General features: G+C 40.6%; 1 protein-coding gene across 1 annotated transcript in view; it reads left to right on the forward strand.

Moving 5' to 3' along the window:
• Positions 1-806: 806 nt before the first annotated feature.
• atp2b3b (ATPase plasma membrane Ca2+ transporting 3b) overlaps positions 807-17,887 on the forward strand; it is a 77,589-nt gene continuing 60,508 nt past the window's right edge. The window contains 2 exon segments of the mRNA XM_025901696.1: positions 807-1,346; positions 9,931-10,716. Coding sequence (XP_025757481.1) covers positions 10,467-10,716 — 250 coding nt within the window. The 5' untranslated portion in view covers positions 807-1,346; positions 9,931-10,466.

Genomic DNA, 17,887 nt, shown 5'->3' on the forward strand with positions numbered 1-17,887 from the left:
ACATCCTCCCTCCCTTTTTTAAAACTCATTTACCTTTCATTAGCACATGAAGCTATGCCTGGCCCAGAAGCTGAGATTGTCCCCGAACTGCAGCCTTAATTCTTGCTTAACCATCATCTACCTGAAACTCTAAATGAGGACGTGGTCCCAGCTAGTGAAGGCACAGCATAATGCACACATTTGGCAAAATAACATATCACCACAAACACCACACCATTTATGTGAACCTTTAAGGAAAATGTTGGTGTTCTTTGTGTATAAAGTGTTCGTAACTCAAATGCCAGACATGTATAGATTGTAGTGAATTTAAATGGACAGGATCTGATCCTCGTGTTCTTAAAATGTAGTACTAATTGCCATGTTGCAGTTTAAAGGTGATGGATTTCATATTTTGCTGTTTGCAGAATAAGAGTTTTGATGTTTTTCCGTTGTTATAACATTTGTCGTTAGTTGATTTGGCATAAAATGAGTACTCCAAATTACCAAAATAGCTGCCTATTTTGGTAATTTGGAGAACTCAATTTAAGCCAAATTAAGGACCTGCACAGCGGTGAAGTGGATTAGAATGGTTAGATTGTGGCTATAGGCCTATCAGTGGACGACTGGAAGTTTTATTGTAAAAGATAATGTTTAGATCAATGCGTGCCCGTGCTGGGATTTTTTTAAAAGATGGCTTTAGATGCCAACTGATAACAGAGACTACTCTAGAGGAAAAACGTTCGTTGCGGTGTGTCTGGTGTCGTCATGACGCAGGCGAGTAGGTGGGGGTGACGTACAGAGCATCCCTCAACCCCCTCTAACTGATGCTGAGACTGAGCTCCTGTGCGCGCGAGCTCTGGTAGCAGCTCAACCTCCTCCTCATCCTGCAAACATGTCGCATGAGCTTCTCCTCACACGTTTCTTTTCTTTCCTTTTTCTCCCACTGCCCTTCACAGTTCGCCGAATTTGGTTAAATTAGCCGCTTTCACAGCGGGGAATAGCTATCCTCGTCCAGGCACACGGACGCCCCCTCCCCACAACGGAGGTGTTTAAACTCTCAACCGGGCGCATTCTCCCTCTTTCTCTCTCTCTCTCTCTCTCTCTCTCTCTCTCTCTCCAACCGCCGCAGAACTCTGCCGACCAACCGTCAGGTGACCGCGCTGAGCGGAATATTCACCCGCACGGCCGTCGACTTTCATCCCTTCACTCCTTTGGACTCCAGGCAACCGGAGCTGCCGCAGCCCCAGTCCCCCCCTGTCTCCTCTCATCCGGTTTGGGACATTCTCCGCTCCACGCACACACAGATTAACGGGGATTCTGCCTCCCCACCCGCGCTGATGCTGATGTCCTTGAGCTCGGCCTGGACGGTGAGTCGATGAGTCTGTGCGTGCTCGCGTGCGTGACTATTATTTACCCTGGGCACCCGAGCGCCTTTTTAATGGGGAAGATGTGCTGCTTTCGATGTGATTCATTACTCGCATGTCGGGAGGTTTTTACGGGTTTACAGAATGTGCAACATGGCCTGATGTGGCATTTGTCATCGCAGGCCTTAGACAGCTATAATAAAGCCTATACAGTAGAGCATACCATAATAACCTGGCGAGCAGCGCTATGACATTATAAGGAAGTGTGTGCTTGCGTGTACGCGCGTCTACGCGCCGATATGCGTGCGCACGCCTGTGTAAATCCACATATATATTCATCCTTCCATCCATCCCCTCATCCGTGTCCCGTGTCAGTTGATGAAGGGCTACAGTCCCACATTATCACCCAACAGCACGCGCTGTTCTCGCGCCTGCCTCTCGTTTTTCCCGGGCGCTGTATGCAGCAGGCATGTAAGGGCTATTTGGGATCAGTTGCGTTGTTTGTCTCGGTTACGGCGCATCGCACCTGCAGCGCCAACTGCGGGGGTTTCATTTTGATCCGGTAATGATCCGTGACCCGAGGGACCTTCACATGTCGCCCGGCGTCGCGTGGGTGTGAGTTAGGCAAAGTGGGCCGGTGGTGGCCAGGCCAGTAACCTTGCGGAGGGACATCGGGTAAGCTAGTGGCGCACCACTGGCTTCACTCTGTCTCTCCTTGCCTTGTAGCGGGCCTGCCGTGTAAGTGTCTCGACTTCATTCATAACCTCTTCTTCTTCTTGTTTTATGTGTTGAAGATGAGCGGAGAGATGAAGCTTGAGTAAGTGTGAAGGTGACCAGGAAAGGTCGTTTTGAGTGGGAAATACACTGTTGCATGGGGCAGCTCTAGGTGCACCAAGAATTAGTAATGTGTGTGAGTGTGACTTTAGCTTTGGGTGGGTGGAGATGTATAGGCGCTCATGTGGGAAGGACATGGGATACCTTGAGTATATCTGTGCTGGATGTGATGGATACAGATGGATACACAACAGTGCCCATTAACTGGTTATCATCAGGCCATTTTCTTTCATTCTTTCTTTCTCCAAATTGATGCCAGGATTTTGTTGTCTTTCTCAAACGTTCTCCAACCTCACTGTTTCTTTAACGGGCTCTACCGTAATGTGGATATCTAAGCCCTGTTGGCGGCCCACCTTTAATGGCTTCAGCCTCTGACTGTGTTGAATTCTAAGTGTGCTATTCCCACTGGGGAATAACAGAAGTGTGTGACTGGCGCCAAGCCAGGCAGGCAGCTGCCCAGATACAAAGGCCCCACCAGAGGTGACCCTTCAGATGCCTGTCGGAAAGTAGGACTGCAGGTGCACAGGTGGACTGCAGCCGAGCTATAGGGAATACTGACACGCTCACACACACGGAATGTGGACAATCTCACCCCAGATGATAACAGTGTGCACAAGATTTAGAGACGTGAACACACAGCTGCACACAAACTTATTCAGTTACATATGCTCAAATCTGTGTGTATGGAGCCTGGTTTGCCTTTATCCACCACACACACACACACACACACACACACACACGGACCTCCTGGCCTGAAATTCAAATCCCATGAGGATCTTCCCTCCTGTCTCTTCTGCACACTTCTCAACCTCCTTGCTGCTGCAATGAAGAGAAAACACCCGAGGGAACGGAGCGGACACTTTCTCTTTAAAAAAAAAATCAAATTGCTTCAACCCTCTAAGGGATAGTGTGTGGACAAGCAGGTCCAGCATTCAGTATAAATGGGCAGTCTGCTGACAATTGTGGTGACCTTTTGTTTGACTCTTTTCATGTTTTTCAGTCAGGACAGGACACCCCTACCCCCTTCGCTGACTCTCTTATTTTGAAAGCGTCGTCGTGTGTGACACATTTGTGTATGTCATGACATATCATATAATTGATGTCTCTGGGCATGAGGGTTTGTGTCTTTGTGTGTTTACTGTCCATTTGTGATGCTTGCATCCTGTGCCTAAAGGTTTGTGTGCATAAGAGTTAGAAATGCATGACAAAACAAAGTGCTTCTCTTTTTTTGCTATGTATATAATGCAGCCTTACATGCACTCATGTGTTGCGCACATCAAATCTGAGTTGACCAGAAGGCCACATTCAGAGTTGGGTGCAGTAGTTTGGAGGATGAACAGAAGCTGTTTGTTGCGTGACTGTTACAAAATCAGATGGAAGACATCAGGCTGGGTAAGAAAATGTGCAACTGGGTGAGTAAATAAATGATTGCAGTAGCAGGAAGCAGGTAGACAGGGAGATCAGTAAGATAAGGGTGTTGGGATTGGGGTGGGGGTAAAAATAGGTAAAAATAATAACGAGCAATGAGACACCACAAGACACAGAATGGAAGAACAAAAAAAGGTGGTAAACCCATATAGATGGAGCAGAAAGACAGATACAGAGCAAGAGGAAGCTTCAAAGGCAAAGGAGGGTGACTCAGTCATAAACTAACACTCTCAGTCAGGATAGAAGCATGACAGGGAAGAGAAGAAAAAGGGGAGGGAGAAGATGCAAGAGGCAGAGGGAGCTGTGGGAGACTGAAAAGTGGAGAGGAGGGAGGAGAAAAGGAATTAATAATCAGTTTCACTTTGTTTTTTTCCTGCTCCTCCATATGTAAAATTCTCTGATAGGGAAAAAGAATCTGATGTGTCATGTGTGATGCTGAGAATAGTTAAAGGCGGTACTATTTGCTCATGCAGGATGAAGCTCCGTTAGTGTTGGTGGAGTGGAAAGAGAAAGGAACTTGCTGCTGTACTAAGCCATGCTGAGCGATGTTGCTGTCAGATTTATTTTAATGAAATTTGTCCCAGAGATAGGTTAACATGTTTTTGTCAGTGATTGGGAAATTGTTTTTCAGTAGATTAAGATGAGGAGCTCACTTCAGGAAATTTCAGATGTAGTGTATTCAACTGATCTAAAGTAATACTATCGGGGTATGATAGGCTAGCTTACTGTTTAGAGGTCCCACAAAAATATCAAAATATCCAAATCAGGAAAGAAGAATATATCTAGTTTCCCGCCAGGGGTTTTTCCAGTTTTTATTTTAAATGATTTTTTTTTCCTTTTTTAATGTAATAGCCCCAGCGAACCGAGAATCGGGGGGTGGGATCAGAAAATTCCATCTGAAGTAAAACCAAACCAGCTAAAATTACTTGCAAATTCAGTGAGTTTCCATGACATTAATTATGTACAGACCTCCCAACTACATAAAGGGGCTCTACAGTATGACATGTGGCTGCCTTATAAAACCATATGGTGACCCCATGTATGACGCAGGACAAGATTCCCAGGGATAGTAGGGCTAAAACAGTGAAGCGCTGTAAATATAAAACTATTCTATTGAGTGGTAGAATTAAAGAATAACGTCTCACACATACTTTGAAGTCCTCCTTTGTAAAGTAAAGAAGTTAGAGAATGGTAGGCAGTAGAAAAAAAACACTATTGTCATTTAGGCACAGTGTTACATTGGGTGACATGCTCTCTCATTTCCCACGTTTGCATTTTGACCCACAGTTGTATCTGTAAAAGCTCAGTTTAGTCCTCTTTAAGCAATAAAAAAACAGCATTGCTCTGTTTTTAAATGGGTCTATTCTGCTTTACCCGGATTTCTGTTCCCTGTATACTGTTCCAAAGGTGCATGACACTGTAAAACATAGCCAGTCTTTCAATTAATGTGGTTATCGTATGTACAAGTAATCGGTCTGAGTGAAAAGCTCAGGATTCAGACTGCTTCAGTCACATACTTTGACACAGTCTTTTGCTTTCTGTTTGGCTCTGTATGATGTCAGTGAGAGTAGGTCTGGTGGTGAGCATATAGGCCTTGATCACATGACTTTATAAAGCTTTGTGAGGGGCAGCCAATCAGAAGAAAGTTATCTGAAAGGGAGCGGTAGGGGACCGAAAACATATTATTTTAGATGAGCATCAGCTGAGGAGCTTCATAAATAATTAGTGTAAGATTACTCTGAGCTGTGAAGCATGTACACACACAGTAAACAGCAGAGATTAAGCATATTAGGTTTGAAATGAGCAGACCCTCTCAGATCCACTTTAAAGAAAGGAAGGAGGAAAGAGCTCTGAATTTGGGAAGCTCTCTGTCCCACTGCTTGTGGCTGAGTAACATGGACAGGACAGAGAAGTATTGAGCAACAGAGCACCAGGCTGGGAGATATGGAAAAGAATATAACCATTTTCATATTGTCATGATATAAAATGCAAGGAGCTGATGTGAAAATATATGGTCGATTTTGGTTTAAATATTATTTCTGTCAGAAGCTGAACATTATAAATGTACTGCAACAACTGTATTTTAAATAAATAACATGGGTATAAAAGGCAAACTAAAGCAAAACCTTTAGGTGTTACAGTGGTCTCTTGATTATCGCGGGAGTTACGTTCTAAAAATAACCCACGATAGGTGAAACCCGCGAAGTAGCCAACTTTATTTTTTTACAATTATTATAGGCTGTAAAACCCCTCACTACACACTTTATACACTTTTCTCAGACAGGCATTAACATTTTCACACTTTTCTCTCATTTGTTTAAACACTCAAAGTTCAAATCTTCATAGAAAAATAAGTCCAGTATTATAGAATGAAACCAAGGCACCCGCGGTTTTGACGGTGCAAAACGCGACATTGTTGTGTTTGTTGGGGAGAAAACTTACAGACATACAGTACAGTACTTCAGAGTCACATTGCTGGCGATCGACGATTTATGTAAATTTGACAAGCTGAACGCATTCTGTAGAGGAGGTACGGCAGGAGACTGACTGACAATGCATGTTTCATGTTGTATACAGCGCTTTGAGTACTCCGGGAGAGTAGAAAAGCGCTATATAAGAATCAGTCCATTTACCATTTACAGTGGTCTACAGGCAATCAGGACGCAAAACATAATGCACTGTTAAAAAAAAAAGCATGCAAAATTCCACCCAAACAAATCCGCAAAACAGCGAGGCCGCGAAAGGTGAACCGCGTTATAAGCAAGGGACCACTGTACAGAAAAACACAAAGAAATTGAAATCTTTTGATCAGTTCCAAAGAAATAACGTAGATAAATATGTATAGAAATAAACTGTTTAGAATTGACGATCCTGCGTTCACATTTGAAAAGTTTCTTGAATTTGTACTAACGAGAACAGAAATGGACATATTCACTCAATTGTGATGCTTATGGTCCAAGGGAAGTGTTGTACAGTCTCAATGAAGTGAGCATTGAGGCTTATATATGATTTAGTGTGCAAGTCATGCCAACATCAGTCTGATGTGGCAAACACAGTTTGGCTGTCGCCAAGAAAAGCGAGAAATGTTTACGGCCACGTTGGTAGTCAGGGTCAGTCTCTTTATTCAGCTGTTTAAGTCTGACATGTCGCTACTGAGATAATGTTGTGGTGTTACCTGCGTTTGTCCGCATGCTGCTGTGGTTCTTTGCCGTACTTTAAATATCCCAAATATCTCCATACTCCCAAATTCCTCGAATCCTTCTTTTCAACATTATCCTTGCTTTTCAGCCTGGGGGCCGTGTCCGTTGGGGTGTCATGTTCGGTAACGATGTTACTCAAGTTTTTGCTAATATTTTCAGATGTCATCTTGTCTTTTATCTCGCCGGCATTCCTAATTTACTGGTGTAGCGTAGCAGCCCAAACATTAGCTTCTGTGCTGCTCCTGGCTCCTCCTCCTACATTCTGCGTTGTGTGTGCCAACCTAAGTTGACATGGCGTTAACTATTCCAATCATATATTTGGTTATGGGCAGCACTATTCTCATTGTCATTGGCCTTTTGTGTTGTCTGTCAAAACGTGGCTGGAATGCTCTCTGTTGATTTTGATTATGTTTGGTATACTTATATAGGAAGGTTTTCGCATGATAATTATTTTTATCTATGTATCACCCAGCGGTACACCAGGGTGTAGGTTTAGGTCTTCTCATGGTGTTTATTGACAAAAAGGTCATCAAGGCAAATATGGCGTTTTAATGATCCACGAACCCTGAAGTCTTATAATCATGGATTATGGCCGATATCCATGGATTCAGTAAAGAGAATGTAACCAGCTGTGTGTCAGGTTATATCTGCTTGTTGTGTTTAGTTCCTGATCCACAAAAGCTGTTTCTTTACATCAGTTTAAATTAGTGTTTTGTTGTTTTGGGGTTTTTCGGCTCTTTTTTGACTAGACACAGTTTATGTCAGTGTCTCTTTAATTTCTGTTATAGACTTTAGTCGTAGGTATTTCCATATTGTGTCAAGTAGACTATAATTGGTTTGAATAATCTGTTGCAGATGCACAAAATGGCAAAAAATGTAACTTTACAATCTCAGAAAATATTTTTGAACTTAAACATTTCAGTTTTCAGTAATTCTTGCAAAGTTAAAGTTTTAACTTCATGGAATATCCTAGTTGTATTGCATTTATTTTTATGTTATTGCATTTTTTGGGGGCTACATATTTATAGTCATGATAATCCTGAATTTTCTAATCAGTGTCATTCTATTCAAGTATTCTTATTGATTTTAGTGACAAAATATTTGTCACTAACACTCCTTTTACATCACTTTTGTTCTGCTTTCTTACTATTGTACAAATCTTTGCATCAACATAAAATCATCCTCCTTATTTACCTAAATTAGATCAACTTTTACGTTTTAAGTTGTGCTACATTTCTGTTTATTGCAGATAAATAATGTGTTTATTTGTCTGACCTAAGTGTATCCTTTAAGGACATCTACATCATGCAGGCCATTCATTGTGCCTGCATGATGGATATGAATAAAATTAAAATTGTTCCCAATATGCAATTGCAGAAGGCAGGAAGGCAGTTCATCTTTGTGAGCTAAATGCTACAATCTGTACAGACTCCTTTTTATGGATGTCTGAGGTGATGTCGGACAATTTCTGTTGTCTTCCTTGACCTTTGTGCATTCATGTTATTGCAGACTGGGTGAGTTTTCAGAACGTTGAGAAAGTTGTTGTGTTGCATTTGCAATGCAGACACTTGAAACTTTTTTGTGGAAACAGCTCCCAGGTTAAATTTGGGAGACTGGCAACCTCTCTGCTTTAAAGATTTGACTTAAAACTTTCCTTTTTTCTAAAGCATATAGTTATGGTTGGATCAGGTGACCCTGAATCGTCTCTTAGTCACGCTTCAATAGGCTTGGGCTGGTGGGATTGTCACATTATGCTCTGAGTGTTTCTTCTTAATCACTGCTTTTCACTCTCTATATATTTATACATAACTTTACATTTAATCATTAATTACTATTAATCTCTGGCTCCACACCACAGGGTGTCTTTTGTCTTCCTCCCCTCACCCCCAACCAGTTGTGGCAGATGGCTGCCCCTCCCTGAGGTTTCTTCCTGTTGAAAGGGAGCTTTTCCTTCCCACTGTCGCCAAGTGCTTGCTTGTGTTATTTCTGTGTATTATGGTAGGTTATTTGCTTTCAGTGATCTGCTTTGAGTGCTGAGCTCTTTGCCTTCTGCTGATATTTGTTTTGATTTTCGATTTAACATAGTAAACCAAAAATCAAAACAAATATGTTTAAAAAAAGTGTTTAACTGTAAAGTCAAAAACAGAGTTTGTACCGTTTCCTACCATCTTTAAGGACTCACTACACACTATACAAAGTTCAGAACTAATAGTTGTTCGTGAATCACCTTGTTGGTGCAAAAATACTTTTTTTGGCTGTCAGAGTGAGTTATCTTTGTCTTTTTTTTTGTTGATTTAACAAAAAAAATTAGAACAAATTATGTTCACGTGCTGCTAGTAACAAAGTGCCTAAAGATACAATTTAATATTGGTAAGTCTTTGCTAAGTTGTCTGTGACATGTAAACACAGCACTGGTTGAATCCTTGAGTTAGCTGTGTTTTAATGCTTGATTGATTAATAAGTGTTTAACAACAACGAAAAAGAAAAGAATAGACCATTTTGAAAAATGACGTGAAAGTTCCTTGGAAGCAAAATATAAAGAAAGAAAGGGTAACTTAAGATTTTTATAGAATACAATATGTTTTTTACTTTCTTGTCTCGTTTCTGCTTTATCTCCACTGCTGCTTGGATTTACTCTCATTGCTTTCATCAGTAGTTTTCACTGAAAAAGAAAAACGGTAACACAAAACTGCAGTGCATTTAGCAGCTTAAGAGACTTTAGTTATTCTTCTCAATGTCTGGGGACAAAACTCAAAAATCTGAAAATGAACTTACTGCTAATGCTGTTCACTGTGAGCTAGCTGTCAAAGTAAGACACTGTTTAATATAATAAATATAATGTTGTGTTTTGACCTTGCTTACTACTCCCAAGTTGCTAAAAAGTCAATGACTATATGGGTGATGATCTTTGGTTTGTGGTTCAGGGTTTTATTGTGACTTTTTCCTCTTTGTACATTTATTTTATGTTAAGATAAATGCTTTCATTTTTAACTATTGCATAGACAGCACAAGTTTTGCATCTGATTCTGTCGACTTGCCCCAAGAAATGATTTGATGTAATCTTAATGACTGAGACTGGTAAAACAGGCTGGTAATTTCGCTTTCTCTTTCTCTCTTGCTCTCAGGTCCTGATGTAGCTACTTCTGAACTGGCTCCACATCCTGTCTCTTATTTATCAGCCGCCTCTGCCTTGATCGCCTCTCTCTCCATCCATTCATCACTCCTTCATCCCCATCAGTAAGCCCAACAGCTGGTCCACTTAACCGTACCTGCATCTGTCCATGGACTGGCCGTGACTCTGGAGGGAGGGGGACAGAAACAAGGAAAGAGTGGAGTCGCAGAGGAGACGACGGAAAAGAAAGTTGGATTCATTCAGATGTCACGCTTCTGAAGTGGCCCTGCTCGCTGTCCTTCATCCCCCTCATCCTCCTCTTCAGCCTTCTTCAGTTATGGAGATTTAAAGGAGCAGTGAGAGACTAAGCCAAGACATTAAAGTGAAAAAATACACATTACCCTGATATCAAATCATTTTTGAATAAAACATTTAGTCAGAAACAGCATTGTTGAGCACATGAACAACCCTCCAGAATCCAAACCAAAGGGGACCTGAGTAGACAACGGAGAGAAAGGAAATCACACACACACAAAACCTTTTACTGACATGTCAACAACAGCCACAATGGGTGAAATGGCAAACAGCGCTGTGGAGTTTTACCCCAAAGGGACACGAGGTGGGGGTGGAGGAGGAGGAAGGGCAGATGGCAGCCATGCAGGGGGAGACTTTGGGGTCACAGTGAAGGAGCTCAGGGAGCTGATGGAGCTCCGAGGGGCTGATGCCCTACAGAAGATACAGGACAGCTATGGAGACACAGAGGGGCTCTGTCGGCGACTACAGTCCAACACCACTGATGGTGAGCAGACATGGGTGTAGAAACGGTTCAGTGGGAAGAATTGATAACAAAAGAAGACGTGCCTAGATGGATGAATGGGCTGGTGGAGGAATGGTAGGGTGGATGAGTAGAAATGATTGCTGCTGGCTTGCTGATTGGATGAATTTATAGAGCAGAAGATGGAGGATGAATGAGATTGTACTCTTGATTGGAGTCAAACACAGGCACCAGTGCATGAGTGGTGATTCTGTCTCATCATCATTTGGCATCATTTGGCCAACAGAAACAGATTAGGTGTGGTCACCAGTCATTTTAGAACAAAGCCACCTTTTATTTTAACAAGCTACAAACATGCACTAAAACTGTTAATGATATTTATTGATGCTATGCGCACAATATCAAAACACAAATGAGTGCAACACATGTTAGATGAATTCTGAATTAAGTGCTGGCGCCTCCATTTTCCTGTAGTTGTAATCCTGACCTTGGAAAGCAGTTTTTGGTTGAGGTGCGTGCAAAGAGAATATGGGCGGATGGTCTGATTGGTGAATAGATGAAGGGATTATATTGGATGGGTGAATGGGAAGCTGATAGAGTAAATCAATAAATGGGCGAATTACAATCTCTGACAATATGCCTGCAAGGGTGTCTGGTGGTTTAGGTGCAAGTCTATTATGTTTGTGTCTCAACTGTTAACAGTCAACGAGGCAAAAGGAAAAATAATCATTTTCATAGCCTGCCAGTTACCAGAACATACTAATAAAACAAACCTTTAGTAAATCCTTTTCAAAGTTATTATGATGCCCGAGTGTTGTCTCATGGTTGTTGAAGCTGTTCAGATATACCTGTGTTTGCTTAGTGTTTTTCCTGTCTTAGGCTACGTTCACACTGCAGGTCTTAATGCTCAATTCCGATTTTTTGATCAAATCCAATTGTTTTTGTCTGGTTGTTCACACAGCAGTGACAGCAAACGTGCTCTAGTGTGAATGGTTCACAGCAATCAAAGTGGCCCGCATGTGCAAAAGAAGACGTCACACAGAACGCGCTCTGTTTACGGAAGTACAAATGGCAGCTACAGAGTAGTAGGTGTTGTTGCAGTAGTCTATCAATTTCTGCACAGTCGTAACCGATAGATTTTTGACAAATTAATTAGAGAAAGAAGGACACTGAGAAAAAAGAGAGTCCATGCTTTAATAATGGCCGCCATGCTTTCTCGTTTGTCTTCTCCGACGCTGATAATTGGCGTCTGTCTTGTGTCAGTGACGTAAAAGACGGATTTAATGCGACATGACCATTCAAACAGCAGTTGCTTTCTAAAACATCAGATATGTATCGAATTCAGTACCACATACGAAAGTGACTTAGGTCAGATTTGAAAATATCAGATTTGTGCTGTTCAAACTGTCATACCATGATCGGATTTGGGTCGCATAGGGTCAAAAAAGTCAAATTTGATGCGCTTTCGCCTGCAGTGTGAATGTTGCCTCATTCACATCAATGAAGTTAGCCTTAATATACCTCTCTGTATGACTCACGTTGGTGGTTTGTGCAAATACTGAACATCACAACATTCATGAAGTTAGGGTTGATTGCAGGAATGTTATAAACCCTCACTCACTAAAGTAATACAGTCAGGTCATCAAGATAAGAAGTACTTTAACTTATATTTGTCTTTATCTTCTTCTTCTTCTTATTGTTTACAGATTTTCAGTTTTAGTTCAAGAGGCTTAATAAAGGTATTAACTGTTTAGCCTGTTTACTGTTATTTTTGAGAACCCAATAGATTGATAGGTTTATTTTGGCCTCTCTTTAGATCTCACTTTTATCTGCTTAATGTGTCATTGAGTCACAGGGTGCCGACCTCACCTGGCCACGGATGTGCTTGTCATTACTTTTGAGCCTTTCAAATTTGATAAATGGTTTGTTACGTTTTTTTGTCTCTGGATTCTTTTGCTTTTTTTAACTGCCCATTTTTTCAAGTTTGCAGGTATTTCACACCTGCTAGGCTTACAGCTAGTTTTTGCATGTTTAAAGTAATTTTGAATGAACTGCAAAGTGCGTTGACACAAATGAAAAGCACCAACAGTGTTTTCCTTTCTCTCTTTTTTCAACTCAGTTAGCATTGTCTTTGTTTTACTTTTCTTAAATGTGAAGAGCTGCACACTAAAAACTCTCAAACTGAGATAAGTAGAGGCTGAAATTGGGACATTTTTTTTTTTTTAGATTTTTTAGTGATTTTATCTGTTAGGTTTTAAACTACTAATTTACAAAGTAGCGTTAAATTGTTGAGTCTGTTGCTTATCATAACAAATGACTAATGAGAACAGTGATGAATTACGCTTATTAATTTATTTGTGGTATGATTTCAGTATTTTGAATCAGCAGATACCTGAAGCCAAAGTGCCAGTATCATCAGTACAGAACTAGAAAAAGTTGGATTGGTGTATATTGGCGATTAGTTATCGCTAATGTTTGATTATTTGTAGACTTAAACAATGAATAAATAGGATGTTTTAAAAACAACTGAAAATGATTTTTTAAAGGAACAATGAGTTTGAGTAATAAACTATTTGATCATTAGACTGTGATAAAGCTACAGAGCAGAGTGGAGTCCAACAATGGTAGGAAGTAGGACAGGACCTCCTGGGGCCTAGATACTAGTGACTACAGAGATGATGAGGTGTAAATGGGGAGGCAGGTGGCATGAATGAGAGTCTGAAAGGTAGAATGACAGAGGTGCACAGAATTAAGGCACAGAGAACAGAGAAAGCTAATTGGCTTGCAGAAGGTGGGCAAGAAAATTAATGGGCCAGAGTGATGACAACAGAATTGAGTTTGACAGCTTGAGAAAGGAGACGTGATGTAACAAATTGACTAGCGGCTGAAAAAGTCCACGAATACAGGTAGATCAGTGAATACAGAGTTCGCTTATTCAACTTAAACATGGGCCTCATTCATTAGCAGGGCAGATACAAGTTACATGTGCACTCAGTGTCTTTATGAATCTTTTAAACCATTAGAATCAACAGTAAAAGCGATGAATCCGCCTTCTCATTGGATCCAAATATTGTACATTTCTCCAAAACTTGTCAGATATTTTTTGCTTGTCCTTCAATGATGTGGCTGGGGACTCTCACCTAGTGGCATAAACAGTCACTTAGTAACTGCTATGCACTGATAACATTGCGTAAACATGGACTCACACAGCTATATGTATGTTTATATGTAACAAACCTGAGGAACCAGTTCCAGTAACTTGCTTGGTGGCGCTAACTTACCTGAGTTGCTGATGGTTAATAATATTTACAACATTATATATTATCACTAATATATTAAAAATATAAATATTTATGTAATTTTCTAAATTTAAAGAATGATGGTATAAAAGATGGATATAGCCAACATAATGTCATCTATAGGTTTTTGAGCACTCGTTCTGAAGCGTTCAGATGAGTGCTTTTTGGCAACAACATCTTTGTGTTTTGAAACTAAATATGGTAGCCCTGACTGTGAAGCTGCTTGCTCATTGGTTAACAACTTCCCAGTTACAGCCATTAGTCAGTGATCAGATCCTCCTCCTCCTTTCTGGCATGTATAATGACTAAAACTTGCAAAATGAGCTTAATGTTTTATTCAGTATGTGGAAGTGGAAAGCCAATCAAATCATGTTAACATCTTGGGAGAGCTGGGCGGTTGATGGAGGTGAAGTTCATCATTGTTGTCAGGTATTTCACTGTTTTGTTATATTTAATGTTAGTTAAACCACTAACATTAGTCACTGTGCCTCCAGTCTCCCGCTAACTGCTATTGGAGGCACGGTGGGCGCCGTGTGAGATTAGGCCGTTGCAGAGGCACAAACTCCTGCCATTTGGTGAGAGACAAGACTATCAGTCATGTTTAACGTTGTTCACTAGCGAGGTCCAGAAAAAGGATGTAAATAGACAATGGAAACCAAGTGTTTTGTGGTTTACTGCCTGTTTATGCCATCTTGGTTTGACCTAGCTACACCAACATTACTCCTCTTCTGCTTTGTCTTTTTTATAGTTGTACATAAGCTGAGCATTAGACAAATTGCTCACATTGATCAACATCATAGTAACCAAACCAAGGGTTTAAATTTGGACATCAGTCCTTTTTCTCAGTGTGTAATAAATGCTGCTTATCATGACACAATAGTGAAAGTTAATTGATGTGCACAACGGCCATTTTTGTTCACAACCCACAGGGATGTGGTAAATTGTCATTGTTAGGTTGAAGTCTGCCTTGGAGATTAGCAGCCAACACACCCCTCAAACCTGAGGTGTGCCCAATGCCTAATATTGATACTGTGCAGTACTGTAGTACAGTTGCAATGTAAAAAAATAGATGTAATATGAAGTAGTAAAAATGACATTATTTTTCTGTTTGGTCACTGTAGAAGGTAATTCGTTCCGCTACTACTTAGCCTTATTCTGCAACATGGCCTGAGATGCACTGTCTTGTAATAGTCAGTTGACATCCTATTGTTCCACATATGTATCCCAATAATAGCACGTATAACTATCCCATTATTGTCTTTTTAGGCAACAATTTTGAAGGAATGTGCATATCTCAACTCAAAAGGAGTTTGTTATGTAAATCCATATAAAAATTGTTGATTTTCTTCTGTTTTTCTTCTAATAGGCCTATATAAAGCTGATAATTCTACATTGTGTGACCATGTGACATACTGGCATCATTGCTTTACTGTGTCACAGAAAAATGTAATGGGAGTACAGTAATGCATCAATTGGTAATGCTTTGTAATGCTTGGTAACTGTTGTTACATTTATAACATTGCAGTTCACATAAAATTCATGGCTGTTCTGATACATTGACCTGTTCAGTTTGCTCTTCGTCTGGTTTCTGAGTAGAACATATATAGATGAATTACTACAGCTTGCAGCCTGTGAGGAGGCGAGGAGCTAGGCTTGAGTGAATGGTGTAGGTGTTGGTGGAGATGGAACTGCAACCAAATTGCATATTCAAAGATTTGCCCCTATTCAAAGACACGGAGGTGTACTTTTACACACATATAATCCATGGCAATGTATGAAACTTTTAAATATGTAATGTCAGTGTTTATCAAACTTTGGTAGGGTTGAGAATGATGCCTGGCTCAAATGTATTTTAGCTTTTATCTTTTTATGCAACTTAGTGAACAGCTCCATCTGTGATTAACTTAGGAAAAAAGATTAACTAGGAATTAATCTTGTCACAATTATATTGATAGTTCTGCTAACCAAGTAGACCTCCCTGCCCCACTCAGGTGTTTAAACTGATTCAGCTGCTTATTCAGAAAGTCTCTTATCTAGCAGACAAAAGAAGATTGACAATACCAGGAGATGAATTTTAACTTAATAAATGAGTGATTCCCCCAGAATTAGATTATATTGCATTTGCACGTGTGTTCCTGTGTATGAGAGAAAGGAGCACCCACGCTTTCTTAAATGAATTCATAATGCTACCAATATCTTGTAACATAATAATAATAATAATAATAATAATACTAATAATAATATAACAATAATCAGGTGTTTGTCTTATGAGTTCTTCACATTTCATCTTTATAGTCTTGCACTGCCACTGGCAACAGTATTCCTCTTTTCGTTCTGCAGACTCAGTGAGCTACAACACAGCATCGCTGGCTCTCCAGCTGGTTCAGGTTCTGGTTAGAGTGACCTTCCAACTTGCAGCAGAAATCCACATCCAATATAGCAGAACAATTACCATCGCCAGCTGCATTTCAAATGGTGGACGTTCAAACTGGCTTCAACACAGACCTCTCCAGCCTGCATGCAAGGAAATAAGGGAAAGATTATGCTAGCTGGTTACCAATTTAGTCAAAATAAAAGTTTGTGTATTATTCAAAACTATGTTGATTACATGTTGTCTCGGATATAAAAAGAACATGCAAAGTGTGTGTGTGAGAAACACTAAACAAGTCAGCTGATCTTTTCATACAACTAACTGATTAAGCAACTAATTTCTTCTGCAGTGCTGTAAATTGTTCATGCAGTCTCTCTTTCTGCCATACATGATTCCCAAAGATCAAGTTATAATGAATTTGCCAAACTAGATTTTGGATATTTGTGTCTTTAATATTTGTGTATGTATAGATGTGCACACTTGTGTGTTCTACCAGGGGTGTGGTACCACACTACGCCCACTCCTTCAACTAGTTTGTAGCCTAGCAACACAATGGCAGAGAGAAGTTGGCTTGGGAAGTCAGCAAGAGAGAGTGAAAGAAGAGTGAGAACTGTGAGATGGTGATGAACAGAGAGAGGTGAATAGAGCAAGAACTGAGAGTGTGTGTGTGTGTGTGTGTGTGTGTGTGTGTGTACTCAAGTGTAAGTAAAATCTGTGAGATGTGTGTGTAAGAATGAGAGACAGAGAAGAGAGATTGAAAAAACATGAGAGGGGTGGTGGGTGTTAAGCTACAGTCTGTAGCTACAGGCTCCTAGTCTGTGTTGAGTGTTGCTAATTTGATACTGTGAGCTGGTCAGGAGTCAGTGCAGCAAGTCCCAACAAACCTAATGTAAAAACACACACATAAATACACACACAGTCACTCTCTCCCCCTCTGACAGGGTGTAATGTATCTGCAGATGTCCCTACAAAGCACAGTTGGCAAACAACACACAAACACACACACACACACAAATGGTGATCTCCACACACTTTGACCATCTTCTCACATCTTCACAAATCACATATGGTGTCATCTCACGCGACAAAGCAGCCAAAGTGCAAACATACATGAAAAAAGATGCTCCTATCCCCACCTTGTAATGATGTGCTTAAAAACTTGTGGCTGATCATTTCCATGAAATATTTTCTGCTCCAGATCTGACACACCAACAAAAGCTGCTTCTTCTGCTCTCTATGATTACAATCACGCCGAACATAGAGCTGGAATGTGGATTGACAGATCAGATTGGAGACAATGGGTATATACTGTGTTGCACAAACAGAAACACCAGGGAAAACACGCCACACAAGTATACATTATGATGCAGTTAATGCTGAACATCATCTGTAACATGATCTACCGATCTGCATGGATGCACTCTCTCTCTCTCTGTCACTTACGCACAGTGTATGGATACTAGAACACTGCAGTGTGAGACCATTATACCAACACTGAAGACATGGAATGGGAGAAGAAATGATG

This window comes from Oreochromis niloticus, linkage group LG20 (genome assembly GCF_001858045.2).
Source record: "Oreochromis niloticus isolate F11D_XX linkage group LG20, O_niloticus_UMD_NMBU, whole genome shotgun sequence".
In the NCBI taxonomy this organism is placed as follows: domain Eukaryota; kingdom Metazoa; phylum Chordata; class Actinopteri; order Cichliformes; family Cichlidae; genus Oreochromis; species Oreochromis niloticus.